Source organism: Suricata suricatta, chromosome 5 (assembly GCF_006229205.1).
Source record: "Suricata suricatta isolate VVHF042 chromosome 5, meerkat_22Aug2017_6uvM2_HiC, whole genome shotgun sequence".
Lineage (NCBI taxonomy): Eukaryota > Metazoa > Chordata > Mammalia > Carnivora > Herpestidae > Suricata > Suricata suricatta.
The window spans coordinates 94,539,550-94,566,212 of record NC_043704.1 but is presented as its reverse complement, the minus strand read 5'-3'; the positions used below and the strand labels follow the sequence as shown (position 1 = coordinate 94,566,212).

At 36.7% G+C, this 26,663-nt stretch overlaps 1 protein-coding gene across 13 annotated transcripts in view; it reads right to left on the bottom strand.

Moving 5' to 3' along the window:
• The window catches only part of PHC3 (polyhomeotic homolog 3), an 87,842-nt gene that overhangs the window by 27,988 nt on the left and 33,191 nt on the right, over nt 1-26,663 (bottom strand). For 11 of the 13 annotated variants that reach the window (XR_003908764.1, XR_003908765.1, XR_003908766.1 and 8 more), the window contains 5 exons: nt 15,226-16,097; nt 14,892-14,939; nt 9,371-9,521; nt 6,615-6,865; nt 2,304-2,463 (listed from right to left, as the gene is read on the bottom strand). Coding sequence is in view for 10 of the 13 variants with exons in the window: in XM_029939893.1 (XP_029795753.1) it covers nt 2,304-2,463; nt 6,615-6,865; nt 9,371-9,521; nt 14,892-14,939; nt 15,226-16,097 (1,482 nt within the window). In the remaining 3 variants the exon portion in view is untranslated. The remainder of the gene's footprint in view (nt 1-2,303; nt 2,464-6,614; nt 6,866-9,370; nt 9,522-14,891; nt 14,940-15,225; nt 16,098-26,663) is intronic. The other 2 variants (XM_029939894.1, XM_029939897.1) reach the window with 1 other exon arrangement.

The following is a 26,663-nucleotide window of genomic DNA, read 5'->3' as shown; positions in this document are numbered from 1 at the left end:
AACAGTATGGAGGTTCCTCAAAAAACTATCCATAGAACTCCCTTATGACCCAGCAATAGCACTGCTAGGGATCTACCAAAGGGATACAGAAGTGCTGATGCATAGGAGCACATGTACCCCAATGTTCATAGCAGCACTGTCAACAATAGCCAAATCATGGAAAGAGCCTAAATGCCCATCACCTGATGAGTGGATCAAGAAGATGTGGTATATATACACAATGGAGTACTACATGGCAATGAGAAAGAATGAAATATGGCCATTTGTAGGAAAGTGGATGGACCTCAAGGGTGTCATGCTAAACGAAATAAGTCAGGCAGAGAAGGACAGATACCATATGTTTGCACTGAAAGGTCTAGCAGGAGAACAGGAGAAACCTAATGGAGGACCAGGAGGAGGGGAAGAGGGAAAGAGATTTGGGGAGAGAGAGGGATGCAAAACTTGAGAGACTACTGAATACTGAAAACGAACTGAGGGTGGAAGGGGAAGGGGGAGGAGGGAAAAGAAGGAGATGGAGGAGTGCACTATGGGGAAGAGCACTGGGTGCTGTATGGAAACCAATTTGACAATAAACTATAAAAAAAACTCATAACAAATAGTAAAATGTAGACACCATTGGATCTGATTTGAAAAATAATTATAAAAGGATATTTATACTATTTATATAATTGAAATCTCAGTATGAGCCAGGTACTAGATGACTTCAAAGATTTGCTATTAATATTGTTTTGAGTGACACAGCATTAGAGTTATTATATTTAAAATGTATGTATTTTTATTAATTTAAAATCTTTTTTTTTTTTTTTACTTAGTGGGGTTTTTTTTTAATGTTCATTTTTAAGAGGGGGGACAGACGGAGAAAGAGGAACTGAAGAAGGCTCCGTGCTGACAGCAGGGAGCCCAACATGGGGCTCAAAGTCATGAACTGTGAGATTATGACTTGAGTTGAAGTTGGATGCTTAACTGGCTGAGCTGCCCAGGTGCCTCATATATATTTCTAGAAATGCACAATAAGTTATATACACCAGTGAAATGAAATGAGGATCTGATTTTTTTTTTTTTTTTTACAGAAAGGAGGAGGGAAGAAAAAGAAAAAGAAAAGTGACAGAGAAATAGAGAAGGGGGAAATGAAGGGAGGAAAACAAAAGGGAAGGATGAAGCTAGTGTGCCAAAAACAATGTTTGAAATCAGGTAACAGTGTTGAGTCTGGTTGAATGAGGATTTATTATATAGTTTGTGTAGGTTTGAAATTTTTCATTGTTAACATTTTTTAAAAAGAAATCAAATTGATCTCAATATAAGTTAGAAGTAAAACTAAATTTTATACTATCATACTCTTCACTGTTTAAGTAAAAAGTAAACCAGTGATGAATACACTGCAACAGGTTATAAGTTAGTAACAATAACACAGGTACCTTCCTTTTAGTAATCAGGAAGGGGCACCTGGGTGGCGCAGTCAGTTAAGCCTTTTAGTAATCAGGAAAACTGTGGACAAAGACAATTATCTATTTTGTTTACCAGTATGCTATTTTTTTAGCAAAGTACAGGCACACAGTACATGCTCAATAAACATGTAAAAATTAATTTTAGATGAATACTAAGATACTGAGGATAATTATTTTGACATGGATATTTATTAAATCACTACTGTGCAGCCCTGGCTACACTAAATGTTATTTGATTAAACTACCGCAATTACAGGACCATGATCAGAATGAATAAAAGTTAAATGATATCAGGTCTGCAGGTATTTGTGTTTATTCTGGAATATTTACTATTAGACTAAAGTCTTTAAAAAAGGAATCTCTGACAATAAGATTTAGTGATATTTTCCTCTTTGAACAAATTTAATCACCACTTGATTGACAGTTACATCTTTAATATGACTGTAATTCCCACCTGACATCAAATTTCAGAATATGGAAAATCTAAAACCAAACAACCCAGGAGCGTTAAAATTTTACACAAACTCAGTAAAACAATCACTCACTTAAGTCTGCTTAGGAAAAGATAAATGGTTGCTTTGATGCTAAAATTCTGAATTACTTTCATATATAGGGGAACTTTTCCCTCCCACACTCCTTCAAAAGTCAATTTGACATTATGCAAATTAAACATCTTGCTATTTGAATTATTTAGACATTAAAGGTCTGATTAGCTTTCCATTTACTTTCGTCAAATAATGCATTATCTAAGAATAAAAGTGAGTACTTCCCAGTGTGGGAAATTATGTGTAGAATAAAAATCCATATCGTGTTTCAAGCAGTAAAATTTAAACAGTATCTTAAGTAAAATCCACAAACCTTCAGCAATCATGTCTTCCATCTCTGTGTCAGATGAATTATCTCCATGCTTTGTATTATTCTGTAGCTCTGGCTGAACACACACAGAGTTTACCACCTGATTATCCAAAAGAGGCCTTTTTTTCACAGGCTGTTCTATTAGCAAAGACGAACGACTCACCTTTAAATGAGACAGAGAATAAAATAATCTTTTAAAAGGCTTTTCAGAAATAACTTTGTTAAGGGGCGCCTGAGTAGTTTAGTCGGTTAAGCCTCAGACTCTTGATTTCAGCTCAGGTTATGATCTCATGGTTCATAAGATTGAGTCCCACTGACAGCGCAGAGCCTGCTTAGGAATCTCTCTCTCTCAAAACAAATAAACTTTAAAAAAAAATCTTAACAAAAATAAAAGAAAAAACTTAGTTTAAAAACCTATTCAAATGAATAGTAACTGTGATAATTTGCTTGTTCAACCAATCAGATACATTCATTAAGTGCTTTATTCCTTAAGAAAATCTTAGGCAATCTGGACATTAACAGTTTGTATTTCAAGTCATCAGCAATATGGATGCTTCAAATCTGTCAAATGGAACCTAGTGTCCTAATTTAGGCAAGTAGTGTTGGGCACCTTGGGTGGCTCAGTTGGCTAAGCATCTGACTTCGGGTCAGGTCATGATCTTACAGTTTGTGAGTTTGAGCCTCACATTGGGCTCTCTGCTATCAGCGTGGAGCCTGCTTCAGATCCTGTCTTCCTCTCTCCCTGCCCTTCCCCAGCTTGCACTCTGTATCTCAAAAGTAAATAAACATTAAAAAAAAAGTTAACATATTCAAAAATATGTAATGTTTTGATTAGCCAGTATCGTCTACTTAGTATTTTTTCTGCAACAACTTTTAAGATTTTTCACGTACAAAACTTTTTACTTGAAAGGTTATCTCCTTGGGATAGATCACTATTGTACGCATTTTAAAAATAAGAGAACTACAAGACACCTGGGTAGCTCAGTTGGTTAAGCATCGAACTCTTGATTTCGGCTCAGGTCATGATCTGATCATTTGTGAGATCGAGTCCACATTGGGCTCCACTCACAGCACAGACAGAGCCTGCTTGGGATTCTCTCTCTCCGCTGCTCACTCTCTCTCTGCCCCACCCTTGCTCGCATACACATGCATGTGCACTCTCTCAAATATTTTTTTAAAAAGCAAGAGAACTAAGGTCTAAAGTGTTTAGCTGATTTTTTTTACAAAAGCAGAATCAGGACTAGAATTTGGTCTTCTGACTCCTAGTTCAGCGACCTAATCCACTATAATCATAAGAAATGGAAAAATCCTAAAATATTAACATTAAAATAAACAACAAAATATTCACTTACGTTCAGTATACCTGGTTAAGTCATGAGTACTTATTTTGGAAATGTTTTCAAGGGTGCCTGGGTGGCTCACTTACTTAGTTAAATGTCCGACTTCAGCTCAGGTCATGATCTCACAGTTTACGGGTTCCATCCCCATGTCGGACTCTGTGCTGACAGCTAGCTCAGAGCCTGGAGCCTGTCTTCTGATTCTGTGTCTCCTTCTCTCTCTGACCCTCCCCTGCTCGCACTGTCTGTCTGTCTGTCTGTCTCTCTCTCAAAAATAAATAAAAGATTTAAAAAACTTAAAAAAAAAATGTTTTCAGCAAAAACAATCCAGACCAAAACAATACTGGCTTGCTAGTGAACTTTCAGCTAATCTGAAATAGAACCTCCTATTTCTATTTAAGAACGCTGGTTAAGTCTCCAGTAATGATGACTTATTGTAAATTCTACATTTAACTTTAGAGAACAATCACCTACGAACTTTTAAATTTTGTTCACTTCAGTTATGATACACATTATGCCTCAAGTAAAATTTACAAAAGGTATTGCTTAAGAAACTAAAATACGCAGTGCTACTAAGAGTTTATATTTCTGGTGTATGAATATATTTAAATAATCATCCCAGATAATAATTTAGCAATCTATACCATAAGTCTTATGAATACATATGTAATGTGATCCAGTATCTGTACTTCTAGGAATTCATCCTAAAGAAAGTATTACTGTTTAATTTTTATTTATTTTGAGAGACAGTGCACGTGTAAGCAAGGGAGGGATAGAGAGCGTGAGAGAGAAAATCTCAAGCAGGCTCTGCTCTGTCAGCGTAGAGCCTGACCTGGGGTCGATCTCAAGATTTGTGAGATCATGACCTGAGCCAAAATCAAGAGTCAGATGCTTAAATGACTGAGCCACCCAGGCATCCTATTGTGCCAAAGAAATTATTAAATAATAGAAACTTAAAATGTCCAATAATAATGAAAGAATTACATGAATTATTGGTTGTTCATTAAGTGAAATATTATGTAACCTTTCAAAATATTCCCAAAGTACTAATATTAGGAAAAAAATGCTCTAAATATACTATGTGACAGTTGCAGAACTGTATATGATAATCTTGATAATATGAAATATATATATAAACCAATATACATTGTGGTATTACTGACAATTATTTGCTCTGTACATTTTCCATTTAAAATAATGTCATTACTTTTGTAACCAGGGGAAAAAAGGGTATAGTTGACACTAGTAATTATTAATAATAGCAGCTATGGGTATTAAGTGCCAGGCACTGCCCATAACAATTTGTGCACATTTAATCCTCACAGCAACCCTAAAAGCAAAGTATCATCTCCATTTGCCAGATGAGCTAAAATGAAGATAAAAAAGGGTGAGTGACTTAACAAAGGTTACGGTATGCATTACTGCCAGGATCCAAATCCTGAGGCACAGGGAAAAAAGACTGTTGTTCCACTATCAGATTTCCTATAGCAGATCCACATTTCATAAACAGAGTTAACTGAAAGCAAAGGCAGCTGATGAGGCAACCCATTATCGCAATGCAAGATCATCACCATCCATAAATCTAAAAAACCAGATGATTCAAAGGCCTTTGAAAGAAATTATTTTGTTCCCTTGTTTTATTTGGCTTTGACTTTGGCCACCTGTATTTGATTTATTTTCAAAGGAAAAATGTTCTTCTCTAGATATTAGCATTTAAATTACATACAGCTAGTCTCAAATTATAAGACTTGTAGTGACAGAAACAGCACCTCCATTTTGAAGTGAAGATTTTATTTATTTATTTATTTTACTTTTAAATGTTTATTTTTGAGAGAGAGAGACAGAGGGAGACACAGAATCCTAAAAGGTTCTAGGCTCTGAGCTATCAGTACAGAGCCTGATGTGGGGGCTTGAACCCACAGAAGGACCATAAGATCATGACCTGAGCTGAAGTCAGATGCCCAACCAACTGAGCCACCCAGGCACCCCTTGAAGGAAGATTTTAAAAATCTGACTTAAGGCAGAGATTCAACAGTGAGAACATCTATTTGCTAATTATAAACCATCAACTGGATAACTTCAGAAATATTAGGTCACTGGGAAGTTATTACTTTATGCACTCAAGTTAAAGTTCACAAAGAAATCACATTATTTAAGAAACACCATTTTAGGAAGGCTTCGATGGCTCAGTCAGTTAAGCATCTGACTCTTAATCTCGGCTCGGGTCATGATCCCTGGTTTGTGGGATCAAGCCCCACTGTCAGTGCAGAGCCTGCTTGGGATTCTCTCTCTCCCTCTTTTTCTCTGCCGCTTTCCCACTTGCTGTCTCACTCTCTCTCAAAACAAATTAAAAAAGTAAATAAATAAAAAGAATAAAAAGCTTCTAAAAAAGAGAGAAAAAAACACCATAACACCATCTCAGAAAAATAAGGCACTTTTGGTATAATTTCAGTCCATTAAAAATAAAATGAAAAATTTATTTCACTGGAATAAACTTCCAACTTTCTCTAAAAATTATAAAATTGATATCCTAATATCCTGAAATTTTTCTTAGTTTATATATAGCTAGTATAAAAATTCTAGAAATATATTTGGAAATATATAAAGAATATATATAGAAATTCTAGGCAAGAGATTAACAACTTTTTTTTTAATGTTTATTTTTGTGTGTGAGAGAGAGAGAGAGAGTATGCATGCACACAAACGGGAGGGGCAGAGATAGAGGGAGACACAGAATCCGAAGCAGGCTCCAGGCTCTGAACTGTCAGCACAGAGCCCAACATGGAGTTCGATCTCACAGACCAGGAGATCATGACCCGAGCCAAAATCAGATGCTCAACCAACAGAATGGAACCACCCAGGCACCCCAACAACTTTTTTGAAATAAAAATACAAGGAGTTTATTAAAGAATAATACACTACATTTAAAAATAATACATAAATAATTTTTAAAAATACAAATTTGCTTACTACTTACAGGAAAGGGCTCCAATCCCTCCTGAATCACAAAGCCTTCAATAACATGGGTTAAAATCTGTGGCTTAACAATAGCCTGTGGAGGTTTGTTTTCTATAGTGGCAACGCTACTGGGTACAGATGTACTCTTACTCCTTGTGGTGGCAGCTGGAAGTAAGAGTGGAGGTGGAGGAACAGAAACATGAGAAGGATCTGATGGAGATTTGATTACTGAAGCACTGACTGATGCCACAGCAGGTAATTCCACTTGCTCTGAAAAAGAAAAGTCATTTTTTTTGTCTTTATCATTCTGTCCAGGCAAATATGAAAAAAAATTCAAGAATAAACATTAATAACAATAATAATTAAGATCTAGTGCTTTAAAACACCATCCTAAGACTTTATATTTAATGTCATTTAATCTTATGAGATAGAAGCTATTATCCTCACTTTACAGAAAGGGATAACTTGCTAAAAGTTGTCACTCCAACCTTGGTTGCAAAGAACTGTCCCATAAGTTACAAAAAATGTTTTAAAATGTCAATTTAAGAATATGAAAACTGTTGCTTTAAAAAATTTTTTAAGCTAAACAGATATGAAATTCCCTCTGTTCCTGTTTATATATTCCAGATGGCATGGGTGAGGTGGGTAGGTGGGGAGTACTCTGAAAGTACACTTAAATAAAAAAGAATCATAAAATCCATAAAGTAGGTAGAGACTTTTAAGGATTACACAGCATCCATCACCTTTATTTCAAGTGGTAAGGCTAATCTAAATCCATGTACTTTTTTTTTTTTTTTTTTACAACTCTTCAGTGGACTGTGTGTCAATTTGAAGGAATGCTTTAGTTCCAGGCAACTGCAAAATACTGGACTGGACCACTGTGATTCCTCCCCTTCAAACTCTGAAGACTACCTTAAAATAGACCCCAGAGCCTATGATACTTTACCTAGCCATATGATTGCACCAAACCTTTACTGACTGTATTAAACAGAAAAATAGAACTGGCTGAAAGCTAAACATATCAGTGACTACAGATGTCTAACAAACATAACAAAGCACACATGTGCAAAGTATGTAATAGTATGATTTACTGAGTGCTTACATGCCAAGTACTTGTAAATGCCTCACAGGTTGTAACTCATCTAATCCTTAAAACTAGCCCAAGGGAAACAAAGATAAAGAAACTTGGCCAAGAGCACACAACCAATTAAGTAATGGAGCTGGTGGGATACTAACCCAGGAAATCAGTTCTTGAGACACTGTTCTTAACTGCTATGGTAACTCCTCTCCATCCTCAGTATGAAAAGGGTTGACACCACTATCAAAAATGCTCAAAATATAGCCCAGTTAGATAGAGAAGAATAGGAATCCCTAAAGAACAAAAATTTCAACTAATGAAATAGTGTAGTGATCATCTGTATAATCTCAGAAATGGAAAAAGCTAACAATTCACACTCAGGAAAACCAATGTGACTAATATCATATATCTGATCATAGCACTATTATTATAAGCCATTTACTAACCTAGTTCCACCAAATAATCCACCAAGATAAACTAAATGTAAAACCAGCTTAAAATTACACAATTCTTTATTAAAAACTAAACAAGAAAGTCAAGAGAAAGTGCTAGTTTATTGATTTCAGGGAACACACACAGTATTACTGAATGCAAGCATTATGAAACTGAGGAACTCCAGAAAAATTCTATCACACATTACCAAATCTTTACATTTACTCCTAGAGGGTACTAAATGAGGGTACTAAAAAATAAGATACAATGTTAATACTCCTTACAGATTTATAGGAATTTTGTTACTTTAGAAATACGAAGCTGCATTAAATATAATTTGGTTTATTCAGAAAATATTGGTATATATTCCAGTTAATTTCTAGATCATATGTACAAATGTGCCAATATTACAGAGTCCTAAGTGTTGTTAAAATAGAGTTGCAGGGGCACCTCAGTGGCTCAGTCAGTCCGACTCTGACTCAGGTTATGATCTTATGGTTCATGGGTTCGAGCCCCACATCGGGCTCTGTGCTGACAGCTAGCTGAGCCTGGAGCCTGTCTTCAGATTCTGTATCTCCCGCTCTTTCTGACCCTCCCCTGCTTGCACGGTCTCTCTCTGTCTCTCAAAAATAAATTTAAAACTTTAAAAAATTTAAAAAATATCATGAGGAGGAGCATATAGAAGATTTACTTGATCTCATGAGTAGCTCTAAAGTAGTGAATAAAAATTTAAATGCTTAAAGGCCAATGATTTTTTAATCCATGTCTCTAGTAAGAATTAATGAGGCTTAATTTAAGAACTGTCTGGGAAAGAACACTTTTAAAAATGTACTCAGCCTGGATCACAAGCAATTACGAGAAATGTTAGATATGACTCAGAACGCTTTGTGATTTCTGGAGAACATAACTGAAATCATTTAATAGAACTTTGATTTACCCTAATTTTTGAGCTTAGAAATAGCTTTTGACCAATGAACCTGAATGGGCATATAAAACATATCTGTACAAACCACTAAAAATTGGAAGGCTAAAGCATGTTTTTCATTTGGGTGGCTTATCAATTGTTTTGTTTCTCTTTAAAAAAAATCTTGAATTCTGTTATATTTTGCTGTGATTAGTTACATAACAAATTAGTTTAATACCATCTCCAGTGGAGGGGGTGGGGGACTTTACTAACTTTATTATACTTCACTAATTCTGCTTTACTCAATCTTATATTACTTTTACCTAGCAGAAAAGTCCCCCAAACTTGGGCATCTCCTCACCTAACAAAGGGTGTTCAGAAGTCAGGTCTTCTCTCCCCACAGTTATAGCTGCTGGAGACAGTGTGGGTGGTGGTGGCGTTCTGTCCATCCGAACACACTCCTCAGACTCTTCCGGCATTTCTTCTTCACACACGTCTTCTACTTGATAAACCTACAATGACAAACCACATTGCCTTAAAAAGTTTCTAAAATATATTTACTAAGGTGTTCCTTAAACTTAATTGAAAAAATAAATAAATTCTAAGTGTTTTCAATTTTAAAAAGGCAAAACGAATATTTAATAGGTTGAAAAGAAAACTTTAAAACAACTCATGAGGTTTTTTCATAATGCTTGAAAATATTTCACTGAAATCAAGCTGCAAATCAGTATCTAGGCTACAATTACTAAAGTTTCCCAAAAGGTGATAGTCAAGGCAGGACATATTCTTAATTAATTCTGAGAATTTAAAAAAAAAAAATTTGATCTTATACATTCAATAAGTAATTGGGGAATTTGCTATTGTTTCTATTAACTTCCAACTGTCATAAATCAAAATAAACACTACTATTTTTCACAAATACATTAAGTAATTTTCCAAAATGGCACATAATATATCAGAAACTGCTTAAAGAACTACACCCCAGGTTCTTCTTTATTATATTTATGTGAACTAAAGATTAAGTTATGAAAAGTAACATCTGAGAACATACAAAAAAGGTATGCAATTATATCTTTAATTCTTTAATTTTCTGATCTACTCAAGAATCTAATGAATTTTTATAAGCTAGTATCAGGTAAACAGAAAATATATGTCCTTAGATTAATACCTACCCACACCCACCCCTCCTTAGCCATGTGATGCATTATTAGTTTTTTAATATTGTTTCATACTTACAAAGTTTTTAATTTTTTAACTTAACCTTTGTAATCCAATACTAAAGAGTATACTTAAGAATCTCAATCTGAGAAGGTACTATGTAACTAAAACTAGCTAATTTTTCATTAAACTTTCATTTCATTAAGACTAAGTTATCAAAGTCCACTTCTAGAATATTTTGTCATCATTATTTAATCATTACCTTTTAAAATTTTTTAAATTTGATGTTTATTTTTGAGAGAGTGAGAGACAGCGCATGAGCGGGGTAGGAGCAGAGAGAGGGAGACAGAATCTGAAGCAGGCTCCAGGCTCTAAGGCAGCAGCACAGAGCCCAACATGGGGCTTGAACCTATGAACTGTGAAATCATGACCTAAAAGCTGAAGTTGGAGGCTTAACCAACTGAGTCATCCAGGCACCCCTATTTAATCATTATTTTTAAAAGATGATAGGTTACTAAGAACAAAGCTACAAAGCAGTTTTCTTTCATACACAACACTTATTAGATTTCTAAAACCAGTATAACCCATGTGTTATAAAAGGGACTCTCAAGTTTCATCTCCAAAGGCAGAGCTAATAGCAATACAGTCAAAAAAAAAAAAAAAAAAAAAAAAAAACCTAGGGGTGGCTGGATGGCTCAGTCAGACTCACTTTTGATTTCAGCTCAGGTCATGATCTCATGGATCATGAGTTCAAGCAGTGCGTCAGGCTCTGCACCAACAGTGCCTGCTTGGGATTCTTCTCTCCCTCTCTCTCTCTGCACTTCCCCTGCTCATGCTGTCTCTCAAAATAAATAAACTTTAAATAAAGTTAAAAAAAAAAAAACCCAAACACCCAACTTCCAAAGCCTCTAACAATAATTTATTTTCCCCTGAGAGATTGGGGAAGGGGTAGGTGGCATAAATGAGTGAGGGGCAGAGAGAGAGAGAGAATCCCATGCTGACAGCATGGAGCCTGAAGCAGGGCCTGAGCTTACCTGATGCAAGGAACAAACTCACAAATGGTGAGATCATGACCTGAACCAGAGTCAGATGCTTAACCAACTGACCCACCCAGTAATAAAATATCAGAAGAAGAAGAGGAGGAAGAGGAGGAGGAGGGGGGGGAGGGGGAGGAGGAGAAGAAAATATCTTTTCCTTTCTTTTGAAAAATTTAAAAATCCTAAAAAAAATTTTTAATCCTATTGCTGATAATTTTATATCAAATATGATATCCAGAACTGTGATGTGAATCAACGAAGTAGGCTACATTTTTTAAAGTTATCTGCTCCCAAACCTGCATCTGGAAACCTGTTTCACCAAGAGAGATTCCTTGCCTCATGTCTGGATCCTCAGAAGGGAAAGCAGTTGTTCATTATTGTACAGTACAATGACAGCTGCTAATATCTTTTCACATGATTTTTGTAAAATGATGACAATGTCCCATTCAGGTAAAGTCATCCAAAAGAAATGTCCTGGGGGCTAAAGGGAAGAATAAAATCTTCTAATCAGGGGCATGTGTCACAGTGTTACCTTAATTTGACAGTGGCAAGGATGCTCATTAGAGGTAGTTAGAAAAGTATGGTTTTATCAACCAGTACAGGTACACCAGCATAGCATTCCTTTATTAGATATTATCTTAAAATGTTGAAATTCTCTTTAATATATTAATGCTGTCACAATGTCTGATCACACAACTCTGATTTTTAAGAACACTGAAGGCATTGAAAGGATAAAAAGAGTCATAACATAAATAGCATATTCTGAAATAATCTATCAAAGAATAATATAAAACAGTTTTCATTCTTTATAGATAAGTCTAATTACACATACTTTGTTCCCAATCTGTTATGTAAAGGCAAAATAAGTTAATAAAAAAAGGAGGCAAAAACAGATCACAGACATCTGGCACCATTAGCATAAAAAATCTAAGTGTAGCAACTAAAAATATTGAATAAGGCAAAGAAGTGATGTTTTACTCACAAGATTAGGAAACTCCACAACACAATTTCTGTTTGGCCCATAACTACAACTATTCTAAAACCAGCAATGATTGCCAAACTTACCTCAATAAAATACATTAGTCCCATCTGTCTCCTTTTCCTAAATTAACTGTGGGACATTTACTGGTTCTAAATTATCTACTCTTACATATCTTACTTATCATACCCATATATCATTGACAAATTTTAGTTTCATAACTAAATGTATTTTTTAAAAATACATTGATGGAGGTGCCTGGGTGGCTCAGTTGGTTGAGCATCAGACTCTTGATTTCAGTTCAGGTCATGATCCCAGAGTCACAGGATTGAGCCTGACATCAGGTTCTGCACTGGGTGTGGTGTGAGCTCGGGATTCTCTCTTTTCCCCTGTCCCTCTCTCCCAAACTCTAAAATAAAAATATAAAAAAATACCCTGATTTAACTTTGATATTCATACTTATCTTTCAAATTGTCACATCTCTTAAGTAAATATATATTGCTATCTTTAAATATTTGAAACAACCAGGAAACTGAAGAAATGTGTAATTCACAAAGAAATGTGATTTTTAAAAAATCAGATTTGATCAAAGGTAATAAAAAACATTAATTTAATGAATTTATCCTTGAGAAAGATAAAAAAATAAGATAACAAAGGTGATAACAGAAAAAGTTACTATTTTCATGGGGGGGAAAACTTCCTGAAATGAGATAACGTATTTTTTTAATTATTATTAAGAGATTTTTTAATGTTTATTTTTATTTTTGAGAGAGAGACAGAGTGACAGAACACAAGCAGGGGAGGACAGAGAGAGAGAGAAAGACACAGGATCTGAAGCAGGCTCCAGGCTCTGAACTGTCAGCAGCCTTGATGTGGGGCTTGAACTCACAAACCATGAGATCATGACCTAAGCCAGAGTTGGACGCTTAAGAGTTGGACACTTAACCAACTGAGCCACCCAGGCTCAATTTTTGGTGCCCCAAAAAATTATTTTAAGAGTGCAGATCAGGGAGTAACAAAATAAGACCTTAAATGTTTTAGCTTTACAGTCTTATTAGGGGTGCCTGGGTGGCTGAGTCCATTAAACGTCCAACTTCAGCTTAGGTTATAATCTCAGGGTTTGTGAGTTTGAGCCCCACACATGGATCTCTGCTCTCAGCACAGAGCTTGCTTCAGATTCTCTGTCCCCCCACCTTTCATCCCTCCTCCCTCTCTCTTGTACATGTCCTCTCTCCAAAATAAACATTTAAAAAAATTTTTTTTAATCTTCTTATGTTGAATTAAAAAAATTTTTTTACTGTTTATTCATTTTTGAGAGACAAAGAGAGCACGAGCAGGGGAGGGGCAGAGAGAGTAGACACAGAATCCAAAGCAGGCTCCAGGCTCTGAGCTGTCAGCACAGAGCCCGACAGGGGGTGGCGGTGGGGAGGGTCAGGGGCTCAAACCCACAACCCATGATCTCATTACCTAAGCTGAAGTCGGACACTCAACTGACTGAGCCACCCATGCGCCCCTGATATTTCTATCCTAAAACTTCTTCTAACGAAAATAATTAGAAAAATAGTAGGCATATAAAGAAATTTTACTTTTTACTTGTTAAAACCCAATTCACTGAACCAGAAAGAATATACACTTAAACGACACTTTGAAACCTGTTTTTATGTTACAATATCCCCTGTAAATTCTTCAAAAACTTAAAAGATATAATGGAGACATGATAACTGAATAACAAACTTATTTTTAGATGTCCATTATTGTTTCTGTCAAGTTGTTATTATTTTAATATTCTCTACATCCAACATAGGGCTTGAACCCATGACCCCCAAGATTAAGAGCTGCACACTCTTTTAATTAAGCCAGTGAGGCACTCTTCTGTCAAATTGTTTTTAATAAAAGTAAATCAGAAGTAGAATTCAACCTCTTTATGCACATAAACATCAGTAAGGATAACAAGAATACAGAATCTATAAATTTGTATCCTGTGTACCAAAATGTTTCTCATTGAGGAACAGACTTTGAAACTCCTTTCCTTTCTGAATTAGTGGTTATCAATTTTTCAGTGATAAGATCCCTTCAGTGAGGTTAAATACAAAACCCCCTTTGGGAAGGCTGTTTTTCTCAGTTATAAACTAATTATGAATCTGATCATTTTGCCTAAACATTTAGTGATCTTATTTCAACTTTTATTGTAAATCATTTTAAAAATTTAAGAAGTCTTTTAGAGAATGTTTAAAAAACAATTCTCCAAGATAATTTTCTAGGCAACATGTACCATTGTTAGAAGTTTATTCTGATAAATTTCACCACGATCTCAATTATTCAAAGGGTTTACTCCTCCCAATGGTTTTTTTCATCTTCAGTATTCAATTCATCCAGTTTTCTTTAGCTTTTTAAATGAGAAATCTTAAATTCATATTTTTTCTTCACAGATATTTAAAAACCACAAGTTTATAATTCTCAAAGATGATCTAAAGTTAATGTTTTTTGCAAACTTGGATTCTTTCCTAGGGTAGATACTTTCTTACAAAACTGAATTTCAAACTATAACCTTACCCAAAAATTAGATCATACAAGCATACCTTCACCGTGAAACCAAAGCCCCTAAATGCCCAGGACTTTAAAATGCACACAACCAAAAAGGTTAGGCAGATAAACCATACGTTTAAGAACATACAAGCCAACAGAAGGGATCTATGAAGGATAATCACCTTAAGAGAAAAAACTTTGTGCAGATGACACTGGTTCAAATGCATTCCCTTGGGGAAAAAAAATCAACTCTGTAAAGATAGCAGATGGATTTGTTTAAATAGTAATAAAAATAACGAGGGACTTTAATAACCATCACAAATTATCAAGCATGCAACCATACTACAACAAATGGCAATTTTTTTGCCCATATAGCATGTTTGTCAGACACTGACAGATGGAAATTTCAAGTTTTTTAAATTCATAGGCATTTAGATCTAGCAATATAACATAATGTGGGAAAAAAGTTTTTACTCTCAGTTCAGCAAGAAAGTCAAAGAGCTTCCAAGGGCTTACCACTGGTGGATCAACAGGTGCTGGTGGTTGTACTTGTAGATTTACCGCAACAGTCTGTGGAGGAGGAAGAGTCTGAAATGGCAACTGGACCAAAGCTTCTGCAGCTGGAAGCTCCTCTTCCGACACCAAAGCATTCTGCACCAAAACCTGGCCCTGGGATAGAATTTCAGGCTGCACTTGTAAAGACTGCATAGACTGCAAGGGCAGTGGTGGAATCTGAGCTGGAGGAGATGTTGACATCTGTGGAGGGGTTGCAATTGGGATTGGAGAGGACTGCAGGGTTGAATATTGCTGGTGTGATGTGGGAGACACAATCTGCTGACCTGGGGACACCAAAGCAGACTGCTGAACTGGGCCAATGTGTACAACAGGGGAAGCTGGAAGTGGAAGATGGGATGGAAGATTCAGCTGTGCTGTCGGTTGCACCTGATTAGCAGTGGATTGCTGCAGGTTTGGCCCTGGCTGGAGAGCTGATGACACAAGAGGGTGCGGCTGAATAAGTGCTTGTGGATGAATAATTATAGTAGGAGATTGACTTGGTGAGTGAGGCGGTGGAGGAGAGACTACTACAGACTGCTGTGCTGACTGTGACTGGCTAGGAGACACTGTTAAAGGAGGAGGATGGCTCTGAATTGGTGAACAATGCTGTGACTGGGCATTAGTAGGTGCTGGAGGAAGGCCGTGGTTTGGGAGTGGCATACAGTGCTGGGATGGGGGTGGGTCTTGAGTCGGATTTTGAAGTGTGATTGGCTGAATTTGCTGTTGCTGCTGTTGTAGTATCAGCTGATGATGGGAAACCTTGGGAGGTGGTGAATGAAGAGGAATCTGCTGATGTTTAATTAGAGGATGAGGCTGAATTGGAGGATATGAAGCTGTGAGAGAAAAAAATGACAATTAGTATTTCTTCCAAAAATATCATAAATATTTTTTTAAAAATCTAAAGGAAGAAAGTTTTCACATCAGAATATCATAATCCCCAGAAATCTATTACAAGTCTTCCAGACAAGAGTGATTTGAAAATATAACAACTTTTTCTCAGAAAATATAAAGATTTCATAAAATAAGTGTACTGTGATAAGCTCAAAAGAAAAAACTGCCTAAAATAATTGATTTATACCTCTGAAATATACACATGATTTATTCTTATTAAATTTTAGAGGTCACCAGACTATCTCCATTAACTGTTAACAAACTTTATCCTTCTGAATTCCTTCTTTGGAGAAAAGAGGAGTACCACAAATAAATGTTATATATAACTTCAAAATCATAAATATGCAATATTAAAATTCATAAAATAAATGCCTCATCTTTTCTAACCTATGTCTAAATATTCTTCCAACTAATAGTCATTATAATTATTTATAAAGCTTCTCAAATAACTTTCCAAATTTGAGCCAGGATGAAAAGTTGGTATTATATGACCCAGAAAATGTTTTGTATAAAAAGTAAATTCAGCTAAGCAAAACACATGTGTGAATTCTATAACACTATTCAATAATCACTGTAACTAAGAAGTAAAATCTCAGGGGCCATTCCAAATCCAGGAGAGCACTAGTTTTGCTGGCAGAGAGAACCCATGCTGTCTAAATAAATGATCTTGTTTTACTTCTCTCCTCACCCACCAAAAAAATCCAACAACTATAAAACCTACAATAATCTATAAGTGATACCATCAGTTTTCTCCATAAGGCAGTCACTCACAACAGGGATAATATATGTAAGAATTAGCAAAACCCAGTAGTAAATAGTTGACCCAGTATTATACTTCTGCATACTAGTGGGAATGTTTACACAGAGGAGGATGCTGGGGAAATCCTGTTTACCTAAACCTGGACACTAGGTTCACTAGAAGATAAACCAAAAAGATTGCTTAATATCATATAAAAGCTATATATGTTTAAAATAGGTCTAAAGACTCAGCAACATTCTTTTAAACATCTTAGAATGTTAAGGTAAACCTTGCAGTCTATTTTATACTTAACCACATTTGTGACAAAAGGCCTTATGAAACCTTGTAACAACTTTAACATTCTGGCATTTGATTGGTTATCCTTTAAAACTTGGAGATCCTTTAAGGAAATTAACAACTGATTAACATCTCAAAAGAGAGGCATTTAGAGGGCTCAACAAACATCCACAAATTGTATTAAGAAAAATGGAGATTAAAAAAAAATGGAGATTAAATCTAAAGTTTCATTTAACAAAATAATCCTCACATAACTAGATTAGCACTTCAAATGGAGACTGAAAACTTTATGCTAGCACTTTATAAATGTGTGGATAAAGACTATATTATAGAGCATTCAATAAAATCTTGGAATTCTTTTTGTTAAGCTTCTTTTATAATGCTTATTTTTGAGAGACAGATAGGGAGGGCTCACACGCATAGGGAAGAGAGAAAGGTGAGAGAGAGAGACAGACAGACAGACCCAAGCAGGCCTGATGCAGGGCTTGAGCTCCCAAACGATAAATTCATAACCTGAGCCAAAATAAGATGCAGCTGCTTAACTGACTGAGCCACCCAGGTGCCCCAAAATCTTGGAATTCTACAGAGTGCCTTTCTTCCAAAGGGCTCAAGGTATTATTTTTCCTCTTTTAAATATATGAAAGTAGAGTTTTTGTCAGGATAACAGCAAACGCCCATTTTAATTCAACTTTTAAAGTTATAATTAAAATTTACCATATGCTTTTAAGTTTTTTTATTTATTTTGAGAGAGAAAGAGAGCACGAGTTGGGAAGGGGAAGAGAAAGAGGGAGAGGGAAGAGAATCCCAAGCAGGCTCTGGACTGTCAGCACAGAGCCCAATGCAGGGCTTGAACTCATGAACTGTGAGATCATTACCTGAGCCAAAGTCAAGAGCTGGATGCTTAACCAACTGAGCCACCCAGGTGCCCCAACATTTATCATATTGTTAAAGTACAATGTATATCATATTCATGGGAATAAAAATTCTTTCTCAACTCTAGCAAATAAGCAATCTTTTGCTTCATATCAGCTCAGAATGAGCTGATAATTCAATAAATTAATATTCTCACCTAAATTTTTCTTTGATCAGAGTCTATATATTTTATATTAATCCATAAGTCTAACTGATAAGCATATATATTACAGAATATAACCTGTAAGACTTCTTTTTTGCTTCTTTTTACAAGAGAAGTCCTAGTGTTCTGGAGAATATCATGTTTGTTAACTTCTCTGATTTTAATACTTTATTACCATGAAGATTGCCTTATATTTGGAGAGTTAATAATTGTCATCTCTCACATATGTAGAATTCTTTATATAATTACTTACAATTAAATACATTAATTTCACATTATAAATTATTAAACATATTATTTTATTAAATAGAGGAACCCCATGAGGCAAACAGGGTACTATGATAATGTAATACATTATAGGTGAAGAAACTGGGCAGTTAAGTGCATTTCCTGAAATCACCTGGCTATTAAGGGACAGCACTGGGTCTAAAAGAACCCACAGTCCTAGCTGAGTCTAGGTTCCTATTACAGACGGAATGTTTTTGTCCCCAAAAACGCATACGTTGAAACCCTAACTCCTAATGTGACTGTATTTGGTAATGGGGCCTCTAAGGAAGTAATTAAAGTTGAATGAGGTCAGAAGGGTGGAGCCCTTACAAGAAGACACATCAGAAAGCTCAATATCCTCTCTCTCCTGGCACTCAGATGAAAGGCCATGTGAGGACACAGCAAGAAGGCAATCAATCATCTGCAAGCCAGGAGGAGAGCTCTAACCAAAAACCAAACACTGCCAGACCTTGACCTTGGGTTTTCCAGACTCCAGAATTGAAGAAAATAATTTTCTGTTGTTTAAGCCACCAAGTCTATGGTCTCCTTTATGGCAGCCTGAGCAGACTAGCATAGGCTTTTCACTACATATTAATGTCTACAGAAAGTGATATATATTTTTTCCAACTGATTTCATAAATGCTCTAAAACCTGCTATAAAGACTTAAACTCGAACACATTTCATGATAATTTCCTGACATGTGCTTACAGTTCACCTTTATTTTATATATTTAAAATACATTAACTATGAAGTGAGAACTACACATTCAAAAAGGAATGACCAGCGGCACCCAGGTGAATCAGTCAGTTAAGCATCTCACTCTTGATTTTGGCTCAGGTCATGCATGATCTCACAGTCTGTGAGTTTGAGCTCCATATCCAGCTCCATGCTGACAGTGCGGAGCCTGCCTGGAATTTTCTCTCTCTCTCTCTCTTTCTGCCCCTCCGCCCCCAAGATAAAAATAAACTTAAATTAGAAAAAAAATTTTTTAAATGCCAAAATCAAATGACTTTAGCACCCTACAAATAACTATAAGGAAATAATAATCATGTCCATTATAAAAATTATATTCTTATATATTATTATACTGCATTAGAACACCAGTATATTTTTCTCATATTTGAAAGCAACCTATAGGAATAAACATTTTTATAAGGAGAAGGACAAATCACCAATTCAAGAATCTAAAAGAAAAATAATCTTCATTTCAGACTAACTTCCCACCAACAAAAGCAGAAAAAATACAGCTGTTGCCTAGGCAGAAGATATAAATTACTTTGAGTAACTGCAGTGTAAGGCTTGAATGAATTTATAAGTTTGGTGGCTGCAAAGGTTTTTGTGGCTGAGCTTGTTTCATTTGGTTTTGTTTCTAATCAACAACACCATAGGAAACTGGAGTTTGGTAAGTATATGTTAAGAGATGTAAATTTGAAACTGCACTGTCCTGAGACTCTGATGGTTTTAGCTTACTTGTCTCCTCCATACCCACAAGGAAGACAACTACAGGAATACTATCACACTATCAATGAAAAAAAGTGGAAGAGTAACTGTCAACTTAGAACCAAATACCGGGACTCTTGATTTTGGCTAAGGTAATGATCTCAGGGGTTCATGATCTCAAGCCCCACATCAGGCTTCACAGCATGGAGCCCACTTGGCTCACTCACTCTCTGTCTCTCTCTGCCCATCCCTCCCCTCAAAATAAATAAACTTAAAAAAAAAATAGGTTTTGGGAGTTCAGGAGGATTGAAAATCTAAAAGTAGACTTCTTTGCTTGAACTAACCCTGAAAGAGGTTCTAGATTTCTTTGAAGGTTGCATTCTCTTTGGAAAGAAATTAACTTACCCTTCATTATAACTTATCAAAACTATGAGTCACTAAAAACTGTCCCCTGAGCAGTCATTTTAAGCACAATGTGTCACTGCTTATCCACAGTGACTCCTCTATCAACACTGGCCAAAGACTGGTATGAGGCTGAAAATACTCTGCACAGTACAATACAAAATTCCTGTTATCAAGCTATACAGAGAGCAGATGCTTATTAAAAATAATTCACATCACACTATGCTATGAATGGATTAATTTATATATCATAATAAAGCCTGCACTTAATTTCCAAAATTCAAATGGAAAAAAAAAATCAACTACTAATGCAAATATTTACTGCCCACCTATTGTAGATAAGTACATATACATTACAGTTTAGTGCTGTCAAGATTAAAGGATGAAAAGGTGAATCTGAAAAAGGATTAAAGGAGTTAATAACTGTAAAGTACTTGACATGTACATGTATTATTATCTTACTTTCAAAGAGCTTATTATCTAGTAGAAAAAAATAAGAAAAGTATATAAATAACTATAAAAAAAGACCACAAAGAAGCATAAAAATGCTATACAAGTTCAAGTGATGAGAGATTTCTAACTAGGGGAATCAAACAATTCCAAGACACTGAAGTCAGATGCTACTGAGAATGCTGGCAATATTAGCACAGAGGAACGATGCGAAGAAATAGTTTCAGGTGGAGAAAAAGGAGACTTCAGTAGTATAAAATTAATTTTTAAAAAGTAACGCAGAGTTTTAAAAAGAAAGAAGATGCTTACTTGATGAAGTTAGATCAAAGGAGGGTTTTTTTAAGTTTATTTTGAGACAGAGATTTGTTAGAAATTTTTTTTAATTTATTTATTTTGAGAGAGAGAGAGAGAGCGCACGCACACGTGAGCACACAAGGGAGGGTCAAAGAGAGAGGGAAAGAGAATCCCAAGCAGACCCCCAGCTGTCAGCACAGAGCCTATGAGGGGCTTGAACCCACAAACCATGAGATCATGACCTGAACCAAAAACCAAGAGCTGGAGAAGTCAACTGATTGAGCCACCCGGTGTCCGATGAGGATTTTTATCAATGAAACATATGTGATATCTAGCCCAGTGAATGACACACACATACTTTCAATTAACAATAGTTGGAATAAAATATATGCTGATACATTGTATGTATCTAAGTATGTGAGAGATCTAAGTATGCATGAGAAGAAAAGGAAAGGATCCAGCATGAGGGAAACAAAAGATGCCATAACAACGACAAGCAAAGTCAAGAGCTGGTATAAAAAAAAAAAAAAAAAAGGCAAATAAATTTAAAGTAGAAAGCAGATAACTCATCTTTTTAGAAGCGAAGAAAGCTCAACACAGAAATTCTGAGATGAATAGAAGAGATGGTAGGAAATGGCCCCAACATTTTCGGCATGAGAACCATGAAGCAAAATTATCTGTGGATAGCAGAGGTTTTCAAAGGTTGATGAGAATGAAAATGACTTAGTTGAATGCCTGACATCTTCCTCTCAGAATGAAATCAGAGACGGAAAAAAAGCAACATGGTAAGGGAAATAATTATGCAAAATCCTTATTTTGGGAAAGCGGTAAACTCCATTCACTAACAACTTTAAACAAAAAATATGTGTGTTTTAAGAGCTTTTACTTTTGTTCCACTAAAGTATATTAAATATATTAAATAAACTACAGGCAAATATTTTATTTAAGCTAGAAGGCTTTACAGTAAACAAGTGCTGAAAAGGATGTGAACAAAATGGAACCCTCTTGCACTGTTGATAAGAATGCAGAGAGGAGCCAAGATGGCGGAGAGGAGGAGAACTCTGGAAATTTCCTATGCCCCATCTATCGAACTGAGAAGGACAATTACTCTCATCTGCAAGAGCAGAAGGAGAAAATACGAACTCCAGAAAGAAGACAACCCCAAAGATACCTGAGTGAGTGAGTGCGAACTGGGGAGATTGGAAAACGGGCCAGCCTGAGACGGGCAGGGGCGGCGGGAGCCCCAGCCTAACACGCGGCAAGCGCGGAGGCCAAGAGAGACAAAGGGAAGAGACAGAGAGACTGAACACGCTCATAGTACTGTCTCTGGGGAAGAGATAAAGAACGCTTAACTGCGCTTGGAGAGAGAAGCTCACTCCATAGATAACTGCTGGGTAGCCCAAATCCCGAACTCAGGTGGCGCAAGTGAAAGAACAGTTTCCAGCCCTGCGCCATCTTGGTGGGTAGTCAGCAGCCACGGCAGCAGCGGCACCAGGGGCGCTCATTTCAATCTCAGTTTTAGAAGTGGGAGCACATACCTCATTTCCACGGCACAACTCACCTACAGCATTGGCCGCGCGAATCCCGAATCCTGGGTGCCAACAGGGAAAAAATAGCCCCCACCCCGACGCGATCCCGGCAGGGAGTAGGCGGCAATGGAGGCCTGGGCACGTGCTCAGGCTGCAGGAACTCCCAGCTGACTTCCGGCAGCGCCCTGCGCCTCCGGCAACAGCTGCGCAAAGCCAAGAGAAACTCACCCCTCCCCCAATGCGATCGAGATCCTGGCTGGGGGCTGGGAATCCAGTTGTGTCTGTGAGGGCATGCACATCACCTCCTGCTGCACATCTCCCCACAGGCAGCACACCTCGCCTCAGGCGGCACACCTCACCTCAGGCAGGGGCAGCAGAAATCCCTGCCTGGGCCAAGACAAACTGATCCTTGCCCCTAAGAAGCCAGCCACCAAAGCAAATACTTCTCATCTGTGGTAGCATAAAGGTGTATGGACAAGAACTCTGAACCGAGGCAGGCCTGGAAAATACAACTTGGCTCAGCTACGGCACAAGGAGATCACTTATTGGAATGGCCTACAGTGCGTAGTTCCAGCAGAGCGTGCCGCCATTCTACTCTCTGCAGACACCAAGGCTGAGCCTCTGAGAGCAGCTTCCAAGACCTACAACACCAAACCACTCCTATCAACGAAGTGAAGCTGCTTTTTTTCCTCTTTTCTTCTTCATTTTTTTCTTTCATTCTTCGTTTTTTGTACTTATTTTTTATTATTATTACCTTTTTTATTAAATGTTTTTAAATTTTTACTCCTTATTTTCCTTTCTTTCTCGCTTTTTTTACCTTCTTGCAACCCACATATATTTTCCTGTATCTCATCCTTACCTCTCCCCTCAACTGGTCATACACTTTTAGACTGTCCACTGTACTTTGTTGTCTTTGACACCATTTTTTTTCTTTCTTCTTCTCTTCTTTTCGTCTCTTTCCTCTCCATTTTCTATCTTTTCTTTCCCCCTTTTAATGTGTTTGTTTGTTTGTTTTATTTGTCTGTGCGTTTGTGTGCTTCTGTTCCCTCTGTGTTTGTCTGTCTGTTTTCCTTCCTAGGGCTACACCAAGTACAAGCCAAAGTGTGCATGACGGCGAGTCCCAAATATTGCTGAGTAGGGAAATAAATTATTCAAACCCACAACAAGAGAAACTGAGAAACACCATTAAAATAATATTTCCTGAAATGACAGGCCCTGGACAGTCAATAAGCCTCCTGTAACAGAGAAATATTAACAGGTGCACAGTGCACAATGAGCTTTCTAAAGGTGAAAAGAGACAGAAAACTAGCAAAAATGACGAAACGAAGGAACTCTCCCCTGAAGAACCTCCAGGAAGAAGTCACAGCCACAGAACTGCTCAAGGCAGATCTAGACAACTTACAGTTCAAGAATTAAAAAAAACTTGTCATAAAATTAATCGCTGGGGTTGAAAAAAGCATCAAAGAAGCAACTGAGACAATGACTAGGCACTTTGAAAATAGTTGGGATGAGTTAAAACAAGGCTATACATGAGGTGAATAACAAAATGGAGGCAGCCACCTCAAGGATTGATGAGGCAGAGAGAAGAATAGGTGAACTAGAAGATATGGTTATAGCAAAAGAGGAAGCTGAAAAAGAGAGGGAAATTGATCCAGAAGCAGGAAAGGAGAATTCGAGACCTGAGTGATACAGGAATTCCTGAAGAGGATGACAGAGAAAAAGGTCCTGAAGGGATACTACACCAAATTATAACTGAGAATTCCCCAAATCTGGGAACAGAAACAGACATTCAAATTAAAGAGACACAAAAAAACCCCTTAAGACGTAATTTGAATTGGCCTTCGTCACGACATATCATAGTGAAATTGGCAAAATCTAAAAATAAGAGAGAATTCTGAAAGCAGCTAGGGAGAAAATGGCCCTCACATACAAAGGGAAACCTATCAGAGTGGTTACACACCTATCTAATGAAACTTGGCAGGCCAGGAAGGAATGGCAGGAAATCTTCAATGTGATGAACAGAAACATGCAGCCAAGAATCCTTTATCCAGCAAGCCTGTCATTCAAAATAGAAGGAGAGATCAAAGTGTTCCCAAATAAACAAAAATTGAGAAAATTCATGACCACCAAACCAGCCCTACAGGAAATCCTAAGAGGGGCTCAATGAGGGAAATGTTGCAAAGAATACAAGGTGCCAGAGACACCACTATAAACATGAATTCTAGGGAGAACACAATGACTCTAAACCCACATTTTTCAATAATAACACTGAATGTAAATGGACTGAATGCTCCAGCCAAACGACACAGGATAGCAGAATGGATAAAAAAGCAAAACCCATCTATTTGCTGTCTACAAGAGATTCATTTTCGACCTGAAGAAACCTTCAGGTTGAAAGTAAAGGGATGGAGAAATATCTATCATGCGATTGGAAGCCAAAAGAAAGCCGGAGTAGCCATCCTTATATCAGACAAACTGGACTTTAAAGTAAAGGCAGTAACAAGAGATGAAGAAGGACATTATATAATAATTACAGGGTCTCTCCATCAGGAGGAGCTAACAATGATAAATATCTATGTGCCAAATTCGGGAGCGCCCAAATACATAAAACAATTAATCACAGAAAGAAACAATCTTATTGATAAGAATGTGCTAATTGCAGGGGACTTTAATACTCCACTGAGAGCAATGGATAGATCAACCAGAAAGAAAATCACTAAGGAAGCAACGGACCTGAACGACACATTGGAACAGATGGAACTGATAGATATACTTAGAACTCTGCATCCTGAAGTTAGGAAATTCACCTTCTTTTTGAGTGCACATGGCACATTCTCCAAGATAGGTAACATACTGGGGCATAAAGCAGCCCTCCATAAGTATAAACGAATACAATTCATACCATGCACACTTTCAGATCACAGTGCGATGAAACTTGAAATTAGCCACAGGAAAAAGTCTGAAAAACCTCCAAAAATGTGGAGATTAAAAACTACCCTACTAAAGGATGATTGGGTTAATCAGGCAATTATAGAAGAAATTTAAAAATATATGGAAACCAATGAAAACAAAAATACAACAATCCAAAATCCAAAATCTCTGGGATGCAGCAAAGGCAGTCCTAAGAGGAAAGTATATTGCAATACAGGCCAATCTCAACAAACAAGAAAAAGCACAAATTCAAAATTTAACAGAGAACCTACTGGAACTAGAAGGGAAGCAGCAAGAGCACCCCAAACCCAGCAGAAGAAAAGAAATAATAAAAATCAAGGCAGAAATAAACAATATAGAATCCAAAAGAACAGTCGAGCAGACCAATAAAACCAAGAGTTGGTTCTTAGAAAAAATAAACAAAATCGAATAATATCTAGCCAGGCTCCTCAGAAAGAAAAGAGAGCACCCAGATAGACAAAATCATGAATGAAAAAAGATCTATTTCAACCAATCCCTTAGAAATACAAGCAATCATCAGAGATTACTATGAAAAATTATATGCCAACAAACTGGACATCACAGAAGAAATGGACAAATTCCTGAATGCACATGCACTGCCAAAATTCAAACGGGAAGAGATAGAAAGCATGAATAGACCAATAACCAGTGAAGAAATCGAATCCGTTATCAAAAATCTCCCAAAGAATATGAGCCGAGAGCCAGATGGCTTCCCAGGGAAATCCTACCAGACATTTAAAGCAGAGCTCATACCCATTCTTCTCAAACTATTCCAAAAAATAGAAATAGAAGGAAAATTTCCAAAGTCATTCTATGAAGCCAGCATCACCTTGATACCCAAACCAGACAGAGACCCAGCCAAAAAAGACAACTACAGACCAATATCCTTAATGAATACAGATGCAAAAATACTCAACAAGATACTAGCAAATCAAATTCAACAGCATATAAAAAGAATTATCCACCATGATCAGGTGGGATTCATTCCTGGGTTACAGGGCTGGTTCAATATTTGCAAATCCATCAATGTGATACATCACATTAACAAAAGAAAGGATTAAA